Raw genomic sequence first — 18,388 nt, forward strand, 5'->3', positions numbered from 1 at the left:
CAGTTTATCGATGACGAACTACCGATACTACAATAACAGATAATAACTTTTAGTTTCTTACATATTATATTACAAGATTTCCTTAAGTTCACGTATGTATAAATACAAACAGTAAATAAAAAATAAAAAAAGTAAAATTAGATGTGTGTCCTGCCAGCCCTCCCACTAACTGTTGCAAATAAACAAAGAGAATTCAGAACTCTCAAAATCTATCACAAACAAGCAATAGTACGAAAAGGGCATTAAGATGAACATAGATTGATCTCTCCGATGGACTTGACGCTTGGGATCCGGATTGAGCCAGAACAAGCAACACGGTTTTATAGTCCTGGATTATTAATCCGCACGATTAATGATACTTTTTTATATATCAAGAGTTAAAATAGAAAATAAAACAAAGAAACAAAAAATTACTGTAACTTATCATAACTTGTGATCGCAAAGAAATCTGTCTTCCTTTTATACTACTTTAAGGAAAGCTTCGGAAAAAAAATTTTAGTTTTTCTCTCCTCTGTTGTTGAAGCAGGGAATATTACCCTCAAATTAATTGTTTTTTTGATAAAATAAGGACATTCGCAATATAGGGTACATTTCGTAATGTTATATTTGTATTAGTATTAGTATTAGTATCAGTATTATTAGAGCAGGTGAAATGGTTACATTTACATTCTTAGTTTCAGTAGTTAATTATATCATTTCACTTATAGTTTCAATAGATTTCTATTAATCTCAGTCGTATTTTTTTGACTGGAAAATACTATTTATTTGTTTTGCAATAAATTCAATATAATAACACAATATGTCAAGGGAACCACTTCTTCCAACGACAAACCCTGTCGAGAATCAAAAATATATTAAAGTACTATTTACAACTGAAACAATAGAACCTATTTTATTGGATATTACAACTGTACCGCCATCAGATCTTTCATTAAAATCACTTCGGCAAACGATACGAAATATTAAAAGTAATGACACCAAAGATCGTACATTAAGATTCTTAAGATCTGGTTCCATTATAACAGCGTCATATTATCAGACACAGGTTAATAACTATTTGAAATCTCAAAATAATGAACCTTTCTTTATACATTGTGTCATTGGTGTTGATCGGATTAGAGATCCCTCAGAGATTCAAACGTATGAACAACAAGATGATGATGGTGTGAGCCATTTAGGTGGGGCTCAGAATCAAAATGGAAACTCTATGGGTGCCATTGGGTTCGATAGGTTGAGATCTGTCGGTTTTAGTGATGAAGAGATTGATCTATTGAGATCACAATTCCGTTCTACATATGGTGATCTAGAGAATCGGGGTAATGATAATGATAATGACACTACAGAAAATATAAATGTCGACGGTAATACTAATAATAATAATGCTACAGATATTAGAGAATTAGAAGAACAATGGATGGAGAATGGAGTGGGTGATAATGATGATAGATTTAATTCAGTTCCAAACGCTAATTTTAAACATAATATAGATTTATTGGTTGGAATATCTGTTGGATTTACATTTGGAGTCTTTAGTTTAGTCATTATGAAATTCGATGGATTGTTTAATAAAAGACAGAAAATGTCAATATTTGCTGGATTAATTGTCAACGTAATATTTTCATTATTAAGAAGTACAGATGAATAAGTTCGTTCGTTTATTGAATAATAATAATATACAAAAGACGTTTATTTTTTTTTATTTTTTTTTTTAATTATATATTTATGTATGATGATGATCATTTATTTCATTTTATATTTTCTTTAATGGATACAGCGTTTTCTATTATTCTGATTGATGATGACAATAAAGTTTATTCTAAAATATTTTTAGAATGTATACTACTCTTTTTTTTATTGCTCTAACGACGGATCAATAAATAAGCATTTTCTTGTTTCAAATTACTCAAGTTTCTGAAATTACCTTCCAATCTCATCAATAGACCACCGAATGAGTAATATACAGCGATTAGATCTTTACTAACTTCTTCGAATCTATAAGCTGTACCGTGCATAACGTATTCATAATCATCTGCCAAAGATCTTTCACCAGGTTGTTGTGGTCTCCAGCTCTTTGTAGTGGACTCTGCGGCGGCAGCTTTACCATCTACATCTAAAGAGGAGGCTACAGTGACAGTCAAGTACTCTTGAGCATTCACTGGGAATAATTCTGTGTTTATATCCAATGTCAATTTACATTGTTCTTGAGTGGTAGATGTAGCTTCAATACGGCCAATTCTATTGTAACGACCTGGGTCAATTTCTCCTACTTGGAAGATATCATCAAAGAGTATATTCGACATGGTGAGGGTATGTATGTATGTGTGTGTGTGCCTTAGCCCGTTTTATCTTCTATTTTAGATGAGTTAACGTTGAACTGGATATATATATTTTTTTTTGCTTGTGGGTTTCTGTCAGTTTAAATAAAAGAGGAAGATAAATTTTTCAGTTGGTTATTGAGACGGCCCCAGGAAAATCACAACATACGAGCGCGTACATATATGGTGAATAGAATAATATGATCTGATTGATATCAACTTTCTATAGCGATTTCCCATGTTCAAGAAAGATATAAGCAATATAGAGTATTAAATATACGAGGTGACATATATATTTATTTTAATTAACTTTGTAAAAAAGAAATAAGAATGTATGAATTTTTTTTATTATGTAGAATAAACTTAAGATAATAATAATAATAATAATAATAAAAAGAGGGGAAGGGAAATATATAGTTAAGTTTGTTTTTTCTTACAGGAAGGAAAAACCAAAACGAATGATGCTAGATAGAATGATGAGAAATAATAGTATTAATAATTGCCATATTATTAATTATTTATTACCTTAATAAAAAAAGGAAGATGGAAGAGAGAGAAAAGGTATATTAATGCAGAACGGTAGAATTTCTCTTAGTCTTATAATCTTTAATAGCTGCTTTAATTGCATCTTCAGCTAACATCGAGCAGTGTAGTTTCACAGGAGGTAAAGATAATTCTTTAGCGATTTCCGTATTTTTAATCTTTGCAGCATCATCGATGGACATACCATGAACCAATTCAGTCATATATGACGAAGAAGCAATAGCCGAACCGCAACCAAACGTCTTAAACTTGACGTTTTCAATTATGCCAGTCTTATCATCGACCTGAATTTGTAATTTGATAACATCTCCACAAGCAGGAGCCCCAACGATCCCTGTCCCTACATCCTTTGATTTTTTATCTAGCGAACCGACATTTCTTGGATTTGTGTAGTGTTCAATAACTTTTGGATGGTATGCTCTTCTTGACATTATCGTCATCGATGTTGTGGATCTCATCATATTGAAAGAAGCTGCACGAGCAGTAGTAGTGTTAAATAGTCTGGGTATTAGTGAATTCATATCGTGTGTTTGTATGCGTTTGTGCGCGTGTACGTGAATGTGTATATTGAAATATGTCTGTACAGTAAGTGGTTTGAATAAATAAATACAAATATAAATATGGGTATATCTGATTGACGTATGATCCCTTTCTTATATATATATATCAAATTTACCAATGAAATAACGAATGACTAAGCACTAAATTGCAAAATAAATCCAGACTTTCTCTTTCTTTCACTATATATATTGCGCTGCAATTTATCTCATTAATTGTTTGTTTGCACGTCGTCTCCTCTCTCCATCACACTTTTCAGGGTACAAAATGAGCCAATAGCAATAAAACTAGCAATAACAGGTGCACTCTCACACACAGAGCAACAACGACAACGACAGCAGCATGGAAAAACGGGTGTGCGTGTGCGCATAACGCGGAAAGTGATCAGAGCGAGATGCGAAACACCCGAAAACTGCCATCCAAATTCTGTTTGTCACGGCACACCAGCTGCCCGCGATACCGGGAAAGCTTCCCCGTTGCCGGCAAGAGAATGTTTGTTTCGGAGGCTCTTATTCCCGTGGGGATACCCAGGCAAGAAAAGGGGCGGGTAAGCAAAACAAAACTAAGGGTGTTACCCCGCCACGTCACGTGCGTGGGTGTGTGGGTGAACAGAGCATTCTAAATATACACAAATATAAATATAGTAGTAGTAGCTATCGCTATAGCTGTGTTCAGTTGGGAGAGCGAAAGAGAGAGAGGAACTCCCTTTATATTGGTTCCCGCGCCCCCGCGTGCGCATGGGCACTGTCGAGGGCAAGGGAGAGAGAGAAAGAGACACTGCGCGACTTAGCGACACAATGCAATCATAGTAAATAGTGCTAGCAGATAGTAAATAGTGATAATACAGGGGAAAGAGGGGCCCATTCACACCAATAGAGGTTAGACGATATGATTTGGAAAATTAATTGAATGTACCATTGGTTAGTAAACATACGTAATCAATATTACATTACATTTCATTACAATACATCGAAAGTAATCATTGAAGATGGTGGTATTAAATAATAGAAGGTTTTTGCTTGTATCTTTTTGAGTGTATACGTTCTTGAAATTTCAAATTTTGTTTTCCACTATTATACAGTCCCCTTAAACAATATAATTTTATTGTTATAACATTATTGTATTATTAGTACTATTATATTTTGAGAAAGTATAATTGAGTTCCCCCCCCCCTCACCCTACGTAGAAACCAATTAACTAAAAAATTAACTTTTTTTTACTTAATAGAAACAAATTAAATCAAATCAAATCAAATCCATTATATGGAACATACACATTATATCATAGTCAATCTGGAACAATTATAATATATACACATATTGAACTGTAAGTGATGAATTATCCTGTAAGGACAAAGGATACAGCTGATCATTCTGGGTTCGATGTACAATTGGATTGGTTATACAAAGGGAAAAGAAGAAGTAAACCAAAGGGACTGAACGCCTTACCTATTAGGAAGAAGCCTCCTACGGCATCTTCTACTCCTACTCCTACTATTACCATCTCAGGGAGTAATGATACCACTACTACTAGTGCACCTAGTACTAGTGCACCGGTGTCTAAAATTAGAAGTAGATCGAAATCTATCTCTAATGGTATGTTATCAGAAAGTAAAACATCTTCAAATGAATGGAGTACAGTGAAGCAAGATATCTTGAAGAAGAACGGTCATATCTCTCCTGGGAAAACCAGTAGATCAAGGTCAGCTACAATGACTGAGAATGGTAGTAGTATCGATTTAAAAGAATCTACATTGAAACAAATTCCTAGTCCCAGTACCAATACTAATGCTAATACTACAGGTATACGTAGAAGTAACTCTATGAATGAAAAACCAAAAAGATCAATTTTCAGTAGTTTATTTGGGAAAAAAACACAGGATGCATCACCAAATTTAACTGTACAGACTAACAATTCTTCTATATCGACTGCTACACCAGTTAAAGTCGATCAGAAACAAGAGATTATCAATGAAAATGTCTCTGAGTTGTCTCAATTGGCAAGAAATCGTTTAAGAAGAGTTAGGTTTGCGGTCGATAAGATAGAAGATGATCCACCACAACAATTACCTTCAAGGAAACCTAAAATGGGAAATATTCTGATCCCGGAAGAAATGGTTAGTAGTACACCTCTAATATCCGTTGGAATAAGTAATTCAAAAGGAAACAATGGTAATGATGGTCAAACTTCGGCTCCTTCTTCTTCACAACAAATGAGGAAGTTTACTAGGGACTCAAAAGAATATAAAATCGTCTTGGAACATTATAAGAAAAGTTTAAAGGAATCTGAAAGAAGACAAATGGAATCTCATGAAGCAGCAGAATGTGTTGCTAAAGAAGTTAGAAATTATAAACCAGGAACTCCCTTGAAAAAAATTAGAAGTAATGAGTCTCGTATGAGTGCTAATAGTGACGACGGATTGGAAAATGATGCTACGATCGATTCAACTTTGATGTCAAATGTAGAGATTGATAAACCTTTACATGTAAATGCACATCCTTTCCAAAATTTACAATCAGAACCAGCTTCTCCAAACTCTAAAAGTATTAATAAAGAGATGACTTTAGATGTAATATATACAAGATGTTGTCATTTAAGGGAAATCTTACCTATTCCATCAACATTAAGACAAGTGAAAGGTAAGACTGCACCGTTGCATGTTATAAAATTTTTAAATCCAAGACCCACTTTGATTGATATTCTCTCATTTTGTGATTTTATATCTATTGTCCCCATTCATATTGTTATCTTTGATAATGTTCTGTTAAGTTCAGAAATGTTTAGAATTTTATTGACATCCTTAGTTAATTCAAAAGTATTAGAAAAAATCGGTTTAAGAAACGTCGTAATTAATCAATCAGACTGGAGATTTTTTTGTAATTTTATGTTTCAAAATAAATCTGTTATTAAGTTGGATATTTCTCAAACAAAGACAAGAAGTGAACAAGATTTATCCACTTATAGAGAAAATATGAATTGGTCTCTCTTTGCAGAGGTATTGAATACAAGGAAAGGTCGCCCATTGGAAGAATTGTTATTGAATGGTATTAAAATTTCATATATCCCATTGGATGAATTTATGGCACTTTTAAATATTTTCGGTAAAAAAAACAAAGGTAAAAATAAACAAAGGTTAGGGATGGCAATGACAGATATTGATGCAGATCATATTAGAAATTTGTTTAATTGGATGTCTCAATTTGGTATTCAAGGGGTGGACTTTGCATTTAATAATTTAACTCCATTGCTAAAACCAATTATTGATAAACTTTCGTTATTAAATTATGATCGTTTGGAATATTTTACATTGAATAGTACATTTTTAAGTGATATTGATGAGGTGACTCGTTTGTTGAACTGTTTGGCCAAATTACCAAATTTACAATTCTTAGATTTGAGTAATTTACCAACTTTATTTCCAGCCATCTTCCCATCATTAAATGAAACATTACCAAAGTTTAAACAATTGAAAAGAATTCATTTGGATAATAATAATATGGATGATAAACAATTGACTTTATTATGCAATATCTTGGTTAAATGTAAATCTTTATCACACATATCATTGATGACTGTGATAGCCACGCCAAGCCCTGTTGAAAAGATACCAACAGGTCCCGATGAAGTTATGGAGTCGAAATTGGGAATGACCCCATTTAATGCTGAAGAAACAAAACCAATAGATGAGAAAACGAACGAATTTATTAAATCGTCCTTGTGGGGCCAATATTATAGTTTGGCCCATGATCTACCAAACTTATTAAGTTTGGATATCAATTACAATGAAATTCCAGATGAATTACAATCTCGTATTGCTTTGTGCCTAATGAGAAATATGAAGATGACAATGGATTCTACATTCCAAATTGATGAATTGACCTCCCAGGATGAATTGTTATTCGATGGTTCCTTATTAACAGATACTGCAGATCAAGTATTGAAGAGATTTGAAGAAACTTCTGTTGATGGTACAGTACATACAGGAGATTTGGATGCCAGTAGAAAATATATGTTAAAGAAATATATTGAGAAATTGGACAATGTCTTGAAGAAGGTTCAAATTACCATAGATTTGATGCTAGAAAAGAGTAAAAACGATCAATTACCTGAAAAGGAAAAGGAGAATTTATTAAGTTTGTTGTTATTGAAGAGAAACCTTTCGAATATCTTAGAGATACTATTGGATGTCCCAAGACAAGCTTCTGAAGTCACTTCTCCTGTATCACAAACTGTATCATCCTTCGACGCTAGAGATATTACTACACCTACGACTCCTATGAGACCAGATTTAAGACATATGGACTCTGCAAGATTATTATCTCAAGCAGTGGGTACTGTGGTAGAACGAGCCACTGATCATACCAGGGAACGCGAAGAAAGAGAAATTGAAGCTTCTCGTCCTCATTTGATGGCCACTGACTCTGGTAGAGTCATTGATGTTCAAACGGGTCAACAGGTGCTACATAAGTCTTCTTCCAATACCTCACTGGCTAGCAAATTACAAGAACAAGAAGAAGGTGAATTCCATAAATGGGGTTACTTCAGACAACACGCTTCATTGTTAAATGGTGATTCGTCGTCACCTACCATCACAACACCAAATAATGAGGAAGAAAATGCATCAATGGGCACTACGACACCTAAACAGGAACAAGACATAAATCCAGGAACGGATTCTAAATTGAGGGATACAAAACCAAAGATTTTACCAAAGATCCCTACTGGTTCTGAGTTGCGTAAAGCAATTATGAAGGCAAAGGGTGTTGAATCTATTGATGATTTGATTAAGAAGGTGAGTGACAATAAATCGGAATTAGAATCTATTTATAATGCGGCTTTAAACCTAAGTCAAGCATCTACTATTGATGATTCAATTAGGGACAATATTGTTTCCTCATCTTCTTAGATGAAGCAAATATACGAATATCACGAACCTTAACAAACATTAAATTGCATGACACATATACATATATAATACATATTTATTTAATTATTTATTTTTAAAAGAAGAACAGTTCCATATATTACTTTTTTCTCTTATTGTTCCGGAAAAATGTACGTGCATCCTAATTATCCTTAATTTTAATGGTTATAAAATCGTCCCAAGCTTAGACGATTTCTTCGGTAAATATTAACGAGAGGGGTGGCACACCCGAGATTTAGGTGTCAAATGCAAAGTATCACCTTGAGTTCACGCTCCTCATTAGGTAATGCTTATTAATTCCAAAGTAGAGAGAGACCCGCAAAACTGAAAAACTGACGATGAACAGGATGGCCGTGGGTTAGTTAATAACGAATGGACGACCTTCTCACTTTCATTTCATTCCAACAACCCAGAGAGTCTAATGTTCATTCATTTAGATCCCACTATGCCAGGACAGAGAACTCCCGCACAACTATGATCTGAAAATTTTTGTATGGTATAACTAAGAGAGTTCATCCTTCCGCTACGAGGATTTCTATGAAGCAAAATGAGGCGAACAGAAAATAAAATAAAAAACAGAGAGAAGTTCATCCTCGAGGTCCCCGAAAAGTGAAATTTATTGAAGGCAAATAATTCTAATTTCCTATTGCATGTAAAACAGAGGATTGCATTATTCTTCAGAAAGTGATGACGATGGTGAAGGATGGAGTTTTCGAGTTGTAAATTGGGTTTTGTTTTTGTTTCTTCACTTATTACTATTGAAAATTGAAATTACAAGAGAGAAAGGTGAATTTATTCGTTATTAGTAATCTATTTATTAATACAATTTTGAATATCAAATTCGTACATTCATACAATCAGAAGTAAGAAGAGTATATAAACAGGACATATTGTTAAAACAGTCCGTAATGCAGAGAAGAAATACACCATTTAGAAGGGGAACCCCATCACTATATCATCATCTATCAATGTTAAAACCTTCATTTGTTTCACGTGTAGACAACGTACTACATTATGATAAGACTATTACATTTAGAAGTGAAATTATCCCGGATAAGGCAAAGGGAATCTTGAGTACTAGTCTCTTGTATTCTCAAGGTAGTGATATTTATGAAATCGACTGTTCTTTACCATTAGAATCCTTCTACCCTTCATCATCGAATAAGAAATCTACAAAGAATGAGAAGAAAGACGATAATAAGGATACAACTACAAAGGATAACGGAGATAAAGAAAATAATGAGCAAAAGAATAAAACAGCAAGTTTTGACGATGCTTTTGCTGCCGTCGAAGGGAAGAGATTATCTCCTAAATGGGCCTATCTTGGGGAAACAGTTTCTAAGATGAGTTATTTGGATAGTTCAGACGATAGTACAATGATTGCAATGTCAAAAAATGGTTCTTTAGCATGGTTCCGTGATGGAATTAAAGTACCCGTTCATATTGTTCAAGAAATGATGGGTCCTTCCACATCATATGCGGCTATGCATTCTCATGTAAGGCCTAATAATTTGGCTGTTTCGGATTTTGGTTTATCATCTAATTTAGATACCTTAGTGAAATCTCATAGTAACGGTTCTGAAGAAGATAGTATATTAAAGATTATAGATAATGCAGGAAAACCAGGGGAAATTTTAAGGACATTACATGTCCCTGGAACCACAGTTACACATACAGTACGATTCTTTGATAATTACCTTTATGGGACATGTTCTGATGACAATACATTAAGATTCTGGGATACTCGTACTGCTGAAAAGCCCTTATTTATATTAACTGAACATCAAAATGGTAGATTAAATTCTTTCGATACGTCACAGGTCACTGGTGAATTGTTTGTAACTGGTTCATCTACTGGTGTTATTAAATTATGGGATATTCGTGCTGTAGAGAATGCCACTACGGATTTAACACATAGGCAAAATGGTGAAGATCCAATTCAGAATGAATTGGTATCATTATATCATTCTGGTGGTGATTCTGTAGCGGATGTTGCATTCTCAGAGACTTCATCGTCTGAATTCATCACAGTAGGTGGTACTGGCAACGTATACCATTGGGATATGGAGTATCTATTTGGACGTAACGATGATGATAATGAGGATGATTCTACGACGCCTGCCGCCCCAGAAGAATTACAGGGTCAATGTTTGAAATTTTTCCATACAGCTGGTGGTAGACGTACCTCCGCACAACAAGGTAAAAGAAATATTGTGGCTATGCATCCAGTGATTGATGATCTAGTATGTACAGTTACACCAGATAGTCAACTCTCCTTATATAGACCACTGAAACTAAGGTCAGTGTGAGGTACAAAAATTAATATATATTTTTAAACACGAATACATTAACAGGGTCCTGGTTACGAATAATTTCTATGTAATGGAGGGATATTTTAATCCATACATATATATATATACATATATTAAGAAAGAAAGAAAATTGTACAATAGATAACTATAATCAATGAATGTCTCTGTTGTTGTTTTTTTGATTGATAGTTGTAGAAGTTTTGACGGGGATATCTAGCCATAACTAACTCAAATAAAATTCATGAGATTACTCTCATATCGGACTATTTATCAATTACTTTCCTTTTTCTAGAATAAGGTTTTACATATAACAGAAAATAAATAAGTTTGAAGTATAATCTCACTTACGTCTATTCAAAGAAACTTTTGATATACGGTGTAATACTATGAGAATTGTATCGAGTTCGTCAAAAAATTATTCCCTCCCTTAATCCTCTAAAGTAAACTACAATATCTATTAGGAAACAGATGAAAAGGGATGAATCTCTTTTCTTTCCGCCTCTATATTGAAAAATGTTATGAAATATCGGAGAATAACGAACTGAAGTAAAGACTATTCTTATTTTATCATCACCGATCCCTCCTTTAGACGAATTGCTTGTTACAAGATTATTAATTAAGAAACACAAAAATAACTTGAATTGAATAACAATAACAATAAGAAAAAAGGTTATGGAGGAACTCAGAGGAAGTTAGAATACAGATGTGAGCTTATCAACTTTCCATGCATGTTTTCTCTTTTCTTTTTCCGATTAATAATTGAATAATAATTATAAATTTTTCAATAAGGAAGTATATACTACGAAGTGCGATCACTTTGATGATATGCAGAGAGACTGTTGGACCACGAAAAAAACCCAAATTTATCTACGAAGCAACTCTCTCAAGTTCCTGTTAGTTAATCCAACTTGCGTATACTTGTAGTCGATTTGGAATACCGTATAAGGTCTTTTCCAAATTAGAAGTTCCCCTAAGAGAAGAGTAACTCAGAATCTTTTCTTTTTTGGGACCTTCTTCTTCTTCTGCTGCTGCCTTTTAGTAGGATCGGGGTCTCACACCCATTCTGTAAAATTTCGCTTTCTTTGCTTTACGGGGTGGACGGGCACAGGGCTGAACCCTTGTGTGGGATATTTGGGTTTAATTTCAAAAGTTTGGGGCGCTTGTTGGAGATTCTTGCTAAATATTTCTCGACCTTTTAGGGCAACATAGTATTTTTAAGGGCGGGGTCAACCAGAGTATATTTGTTTTGTTTTTATTAGCTTGAGGGTAAAAAGTCATTTTAATGGTAACTCTATTTGACGAAAGGAATAAGTAATTAATTAAAATATTGATTCATTTCTTATAAGAATATTCCAATTATTAAATATGTAAAGAAAGATAATTCATGGAGTATATATACTCCAAACATAATATTCATTAATAGATGTACGCACCAGTATTAGTCTATTTGCCGCCAATTCCAACAAAAAGAAACTCGTCTAACTCGCATAGTTATTAATTTACTACAAAAGGTAATGTATATTTCAAAGAATACTTTAATTATATATGTATTTGTTACACATGTCTCTAAAATTGAAGATCTCGGCCTTTGTATTCATATCGTTTATTAACAAACAATTTTATAGAATTGAAGTGTTCTTCTAATTATTGTTTTTTTTTTGACATCTATAACATGTTCAGTTGAAACAGAGATTAAATCCATGGTAGTCTACAAAAACTTTGAATATGTTTTTATTTTGTATTAGAATATCTACTTAAATTGTCTCAATAATATACATATATACAAGTATACAAGCGTGTCATTAAACCTTTTTTTTTTTGTTGTATCCACTCTATGTCATAGTTCAACAAATTAACCTTTTTTTCAAACGTTAGAGTATAATATGAACATAAGTTGACTCTGAATTCCTTAGAAATCAATTTAATTGAAATATTTCAAATTTTCACATTATCACTTTTAATGTTTTGTTTACAAAACTATATACTTTTCTGTCATTTTAGTTAAACGGATATAACATAAATTTATAATATTTTCAAAAAAAATCATAGAAATTAATTAAAAAACTTCTATTAACTTCATCATTCTAATCACTCAAATCCAAAATGGATACGGACAATATAAGTATCAACGCTATTAGAAGTCTATAAGAGTTGACCAATGTTTCAATAGTTAAAAGGTTAACGACGCCCTAGCCCACCTTTAGGGCTGCTTTTTCTGGAATTGCCCGAGACTTGGGGAAACCAGGAGGGGCAGAGGCCAGGTTCACCTGAGGGCAAAACGAAATCCCCCCTTTTCCGGAGCTTCTTACAATTCAAATTCCACCAAAAACGAAGAAAAGAAGGACAATTCGGTGGGTGCCCAGCAGAATCAGCTAGAGAAAACCAATCCACCCGAAAACTACGCACTAACAACAATTTTTCAGATTATATAATTAATTGTAAATTGAAAATTTCAGTTAGGGCAATCACAATCCAGTTACTTACCTAACAGAAAGGAAGCTAGAGGGAGAGATCACCCATAAGGGGGCAAGCAGGAAACACCTAATCTATCATTATTCAATGCCTCCCTTTTTTGGGGGGTGATGACCGATGGGATGCAATAAAATTTTAATTTAATTCTATATAAAATGATCATCTATCTTGTTCGAAACATCTTCTCTTGACTTTTTGAAAAACATTATTTGGGATAAGTATCATAACTTCTATATTTTTAATAGTTTCATAATAAGATCTTTAAAAGAAAAATTAAACTGATTTTCTTTTCTCTAAAGCACAATTGCTAACCCCCCAATCCCTAATAGCAACTATCACAAAATAAATAAATAAATAAAAAATGGCTAAGACTTACAAACAAAAATCCTATGAATATATCTCTTCTCTAAAGCCTAGGTTCACTCAACGTGTGGACAATGTTTTCCACCACGACAAAGCTTTCACCTTCTCTAACAAGATTATCCCACAAGAAGGTACTTTAGGTACTTCTGTCATTTACTCTCAAGGTTCTGATATCTACGAAATGGACTGTGCTCTACCTCTTGGTTCTGAATCTGATGCAAAGCGTCAACCACAAACTGAATACGGTGATGCATTCAAGTCCGTTGAAGGTAAGCCATTGAGTCCTAAGTGGGTCTACCAAGGTGAAACCGTCGCTAAGATGGAATACTTAGGTAATGGTAATGAAACTACTTTGTTGGCCATGTCAAAGAATGGTTCTTTGGCATGGTTCCAAGAAGGTGTTAAGGTTCCAGTTCACATTGTTCAAGAAATGATGGGTCCAGCCACTTCATACGCTGCCATGCACTCTCACGTTAGACCAAATAACTTGGCTGTCTCTGACTTCACTTTGTCCTATGACAACGAAACTGTTGTTAAGTCTCAAAGTAACGGTTCTGAAGAAGACAGTATCTTAAAGATTATAGATAACGCCGGTAAGCCAAGTGAAATTTTACGTACTATTCACGTTCCAGGTACGACTGTTACTCATACCGTTAAGTTCTTTGACAACCATTTATACGCTTCTTGTTCTGATGATAACGTCATTAGATTCTGGGATACTCGTACTGGTGACAAGCCATTATTTATTCTAGAAGATCCAAAGAATGGTAGTTTGAACGCTTTCGACTCTTCTTCTGTCTCTAACAACTTGTTTGTTACTGGTACTTCTACTGGTTTCGTTAAGTTATGGGATATTAGAGCTGTCGAAACAGCCACTACTGATTTATCTAAGAGACAAAATGGTGAAGATCCAATTCAAAACGAAATCGCCAACTTCTACCACAAGGGTGGTGATGCTGTCGTTGATGTTCAATTCTCTTATACTTCTCCATACGAAGTTTTCACTGTTGGTGGTACTGGTAACATCTACCATTGGGATATGGAATACGCTTTATCTAACTACGATGACGAAGACCCTGAAAGAGTTCCTCAAGACGCAAGTGAAGAACTACAAATTCAATCTTTGAGATTCCTACACACTGGTGGTTCTAGAAGAAACCCTCGACAGAAGGGTAAGAGAAACACTGTCGCATGGCATCCAATCGTCGATGATGTTATCGGTACCGTCGATGATGACAGTCTGGTCACCATCTACAAGCCTTTCTCTTTGGAAGATTCTGCTTAACTCTACCAAATATCATTGATATACACAATGGTACCCTTACTACTATGTATAATGATATATATATGTATACACATATCCTTATTTAATGAATATCTTTAAAAAGTCTATTTTGAGTCAGTTAATTGTCATGTAATAATTTGACCTCTTCTATTTATTTATCTTCTGCGGGATTTTTTACCACCACATGCGTGGAGGCGCAAATTATCCTCTTAAGTTAAAGATGATGATAAATTTCAATATTTATTATTACTATTAAAATTAGATGACCCCATCAATAAATATAAATTTGAAACACTACTTTGTAAATTACCTAATTCAACTTAAAGCAAGAGTTATCAACTTATTGGAAAACATTTTTGTTAGTATATTTTCCTTTTTGATATACATCTCGCTATTTTTTGTTTTGTTAAATCGTTTTGCATCAGATCATATTGTAGATATAACATCGAATTCATACATGGAAACATTAATAAGCATTTTCAATCTATATTACTGAAATATAATTAAATCACAAACGTCTAGCTATATATATATATTTTTCGTTGTTTAGAGCAGCTCAAGTTACTTAATACCACACATACATTTCGTGCTAACCTGAAACAATGGCATCTCTCTTTAAACCACCTGAATCAACAAGGCAGAACCCTAAGATCCCAAAGTTAAAATTGCCACAAATTCAACAACAGGAGGCCACAACAGGATATCCACATCTATCAAATAAAAATACAAACATATATAATGTAAACAGAATAAATGGTCAAGTAGGCGGGAGTACGACGACGATGCCACTGTCATTGAACATTCGTAATACCAATTCTGCTTTACCACCACTCCCCAAGATGAATATGAATATACCTTCTGTAGGAGGCCCAGCATCTGATAGATCTCGTTCAGGCTCTGTGACATCATCAAAGACACCTACATCATCAGGATCAACTAGAAGACGACCCGTACCTCCACCTATCCAAGGGATAAGTATGAAAGAGATTAGTCCTGCTTCTAGGACAAGACCACCTCCTTCTATGAGCCCCGTCGATATACAGAATTCTTTAAAAACATTAAGCATCAATACAGAGAGATTGAACCCTACAGATGGGCAACCTGCAGAACCTGGTTATGATACACCTTGCTCGCAAGATTCTTATATATCAAATTTACTCTCTACTTACGAGGAATCCACCAGCACATCGACAACACCTTTAGTAAACGCAAACAATTACCCATATCCAGATTCTAACACCTCAACATTATCGTCGGAACGTACGATATCAGAGCATGCCATACCACCAAAAATGGATGTTACTGATCTTGGAGAAAATCTATGGCACTTCAAACATTTAAAAGAAGAAATTGTCACACTAGGTGTACTAGGTGAAGGTGCTGGTGGTTCTGTTGCGAAATGTAAACTGAAACATGGATCGACAATATTTGCATTAAAGACTATCAATGTCTTGAACACTGATCCAGAGTTCCAAAAACAAATTTTCAGAGAGTTACAGTTTAATAAAAGTTTTAAATCTGACTATATTGTTAGATATTATGGTATGTTTACAGATGAAGAGAATTCGTCCATATATATCGCGATGGAATATATGGGTGGCCGATCATTGGAAGCTGTATACAAGAACTTGATGAAAAGAGGTGGGAGAATTAGTGAAAAAGTGTTAGGAAAAGTATCAGAATCTATATTACGAGGGTTATCCTATCTACATGAAAAGAAAATCATCCACAGAGATATTAAACCACAGAATATATTGCTAAGTGATATCGGGGAAGTTAAGTTATGTGATTTCGGTGTCAGTGGTGAAGCGGTCAACTCTCTTGCTACAACATTTACTGGTACTTCGTTCTACATGGCACCGGAGAGAATCCAAGGTCAGCCATATAGTGTTACCTGTGATGTGTGGTCTCTTGGTTTGACTGTTCTCGAGGTAGCTCAAGGTCATTTCCCGTTTGGTTCTGATAAGATTACTGCAAACATCGCACCAATTGAATTGCTAATGTTAATTCTTACATTTGAACCACAGTTGAAGGATGAAGAAGAAAACAACATCAAGTGGAGTGGTTCTTTCAAGTCTTTTATTGCATACTGTCTGAAAAAGGATCCAGCAGAAAGACCATCACCTAGACAAATGTTACAACATCCATGGATACAGGGTCAGATGAAGAAACGGGTTAATATGGAAAAATTCATCCATAAGTGTTGGGAAGAATAATTAACCTATTATTAAATTTATAATACGTACCTACCACATAGTCCATTAAATAGATATATCAATATACGAAGGTCACGATTGATTATGATATGTTCTCCTCCCATCGTGTTGAGTGATGTTTTGACGACTTCTACACTGAAATTTCCTTCTCCGTTGCCGGTGGACGCTCAGAATTTGGAACAGTCACCTATGTCCAGAAGTAGAAACTTTGAACTACTTAACCCATATTTAAAGAGCAACGATTGTTCTTTAGATGAGGTATAATCATAAAATAACTTTATCATTACTTTAACTACAAATTAAAAAGTAACTAAAATAACATCAATAATTATAACAATAAGAATGAGATCCATGTACAGATCAGTCGGAAAAACCCTTCCACGTTCCAACATGATGCTGAGAACCGCACCAAACCAATACACTCCTATAACTGTTACCAAGTTCAACACTTTCTCCTTTAGAAATTTTGCAGACGCTGCTAAGGACAAATCTGGCGAAAGCAGTAAAACCTCAACTGATGCAGAAGATTCTTGTAATTTGACTGGCGATCAAAAGATTATTAAGGATCTTGAGGTTAAGTTAGAGAGTAAGACTAAGGATGCATTGGAATTAAGAGATAGATTGTTGAGATCTGTTGCTGATTTCAGAAACTTACAAGAAGTCACCAAGAAAGATGTTAAGAAGGCCAAAGATTTTGCTTTGCAAAAGTTTGCTAAGGATCTATTAGAATCTGTAGACAACTTCGGTCACGCTTTAAGTGCATTCAAGGAAGAAGATGTCAAGAAGTCAAAAGAAATCAGTGACTTATACACCGGTGTCAGAATGACTAAAGATGTGTTTTTAAGTACTTTGAAAAAGCACGGTATTGAAAAGTTGGACCCTCTAGGTGAAGCCTTTGATCCAAATAAGCATGAAGCCACTTTTGAACTACCTCAACCAGACAAAGAACCAGGTACCGTCTTCCATGTTCAACAACTTGGTTACACTTTGAATGAAAGAGTTATTAGACCAGCTAAGGTTGGTATCGTTAAGGGTTCCGACAACTAAACTGTGATATGATTATTTTCTTTTCTCTATTGTGACCTCTTTTTCTCCCCCCCATTATCCATAGTATTATCATGTCTTTTTTTATCTTCCCCATTAACTACAAGCTACTATTAATATATTAAACTGAATCAATTGTATGACGTCAAAAGAAGGATGAAAGATGATAATGCAACGACATACCATTTTGAAAGGAAAGTTTATGATAGCACATGACTGATTATACCCCTCCAAAAGTTGAAAAGGTTTCATCATCCAGATATAGTTTGTTGTTAACTCACAATCACATATGTAAGCAATTAAACACTAATATTTCGCCCTGTATATATGTATTTTATAATTATAGTTCACTACCA

The 18,388-nt window shown here is 34.2% G+C and overlaps 8 protein-coding genes across 8 annotated transcripts; 6 read left to right on the plus strand and 2 right to left on the minus strand.

The window, feature by feature from the left end:
- Positions 1–799: 799 nt before the first annotated feature.
- DSC3 (Dsc3p) lies at positions 800–1,645 on the plus strand (the record flags this gene model as incomplete). Its single annotated transcript, XM_041549327.1, has 1 exon — positions 800–1,645. One exon carries the CDS (start codon positions 800–802, stop codon positions 1,643–1,645), a length of 846 nt encoding a protein of 281 aa, XP_041405261.1.
- A 214-nt stretch (positions 1,646–1,859) lies between these two features.
- RPB8 (DNA-directed RNA polymerase core subunit RPB8) lies at positions 1,860–2,300 on the minus strand (the record flags this gene model as incomplete). Its single annotated transcript, XM_041549328.1, has 1 exon — positions 1,860–2,300. One exon carries the CDS (start codon positions 2,298–2,300, stop codon positions 1,860–1,862), a length of 441 nt encoding a protein of 146 aa, XP_041405262.1.
- Positions 2,301–2,881: 581 nt separating this feature from the next.
- Positions 2,882–3,379, minus strand: ISU2 (putative iron-binding protein ISU2; the record flags this gene model as incomplete). Its single annotated transcript, XM_041549329.1, has 1 exon — positions 2,882–3,379. The coding sequence occupies one exon, from the start codon at positions 3,377–3,379 to the stop codon at positions 2,882–2,884; it is 498 nt and encodes a 165-aa protein (XP_041405263.1).
- Positions 3,380–4,749: 1,370 nt separating this feature from the next.
- HER1 (Her1p) lies at positions 4,750–8,322 on the plus strand (the record flags this gene model as incomplete). The annotated part of the gene is made up of 1 exon (XM_041549330.1): positions 4,750–8,322. The coding sequence occupies one exon, from the start codon at positions 4,750–4,752 to the stop codon at positions 8,320–8,322; it is 3,573 nt and encodes a 1,190-aa protein (XP_041405264.1).
- A 926-nt stretch (positions 8,323–9,248) lies between these two features.
- WTM2 (transcriptional modulator) lies at positions 9,249–10,649 on the plus strand (the record flags this gene model as incomplete). The annotated part of the gene is made up of 1 exon (XM_041549331.1): positions 9,249–10,649. The coding sequence occupies one exon, from the start codon at positions 9,249–9,251 to the stop codon at positions 10,647–10,649; it is 1,401 nt and encodes a 466-aa protein (XP_041405265.1).
- Positions 10,650–13,485: 2,836 nt separating this feature from the next.
- On the plus strand, positions 13,486–14,772 carry WTM1 (transcriptional modulator; the record flags this gene model as incomplete). The annotated part of the gene is made up of 1 exon (XM_041549332.1): positions 13,486–14,772. The coding sequence occupies one exon, from the start codon at positions 13,486–13,488 to the stop codon at positions 14,770–14,772; it is 1,287 nt and encodes a 428-aa protein (XP_041405266.1).
- A 602-nt stretch (positions 14,773–15,374) lies between these two features.
- On the plus strand, positions 15,375–16,988 carry MKK1 (mitogen-activated protein kinase kinase MKK1; the record flags this gene model as incomplete). Its single annotated transcript, XM_041549333.1, has 1 exon — positions 15,375–16,988. The coding sequence occupies one exon, from the start codon at positions 15,375–15,377 to the stop codon at positions 16,986–16,988; it is 1,614 nt and encodes a 537-aa protein (XP_041405267.1).
- Positions 16,989–17,330: 342 nt separating this feature from the next.
- Positions 17,331–18,035, plus strand: MGE1 (Mge1p; the record flags this gene model as incomplete). Its single annotated transcript, XM_041549334.1, has 1 exon — positions 17,331–18,035. One exon carries the CDS (start codon positions 17,331–17,333, stop codon positions 18,033–18,035), a length of 705 nt encoding a protein of 234 aa, XP_041405268.1.
- Between the last annotated feature and the right edge of the window lie 353 nt (positions 18,036–18,388).

This window comes from Maudiozyma barnettii (genome assembly GCF_903064755.1).
Source record: "Maudiozyma barnettii strain CLIB 1767 genome assembly, contig: KABA2_02, whole genome shotgun sequence".
Taxonomy (NCBI): Eukaryota; Fungi; Ascomycota; class Saccharomycetes; order Saccharomycetales; family Saccharomycetaceae; genus Maudiozyma; species Maudiozyma barnettii.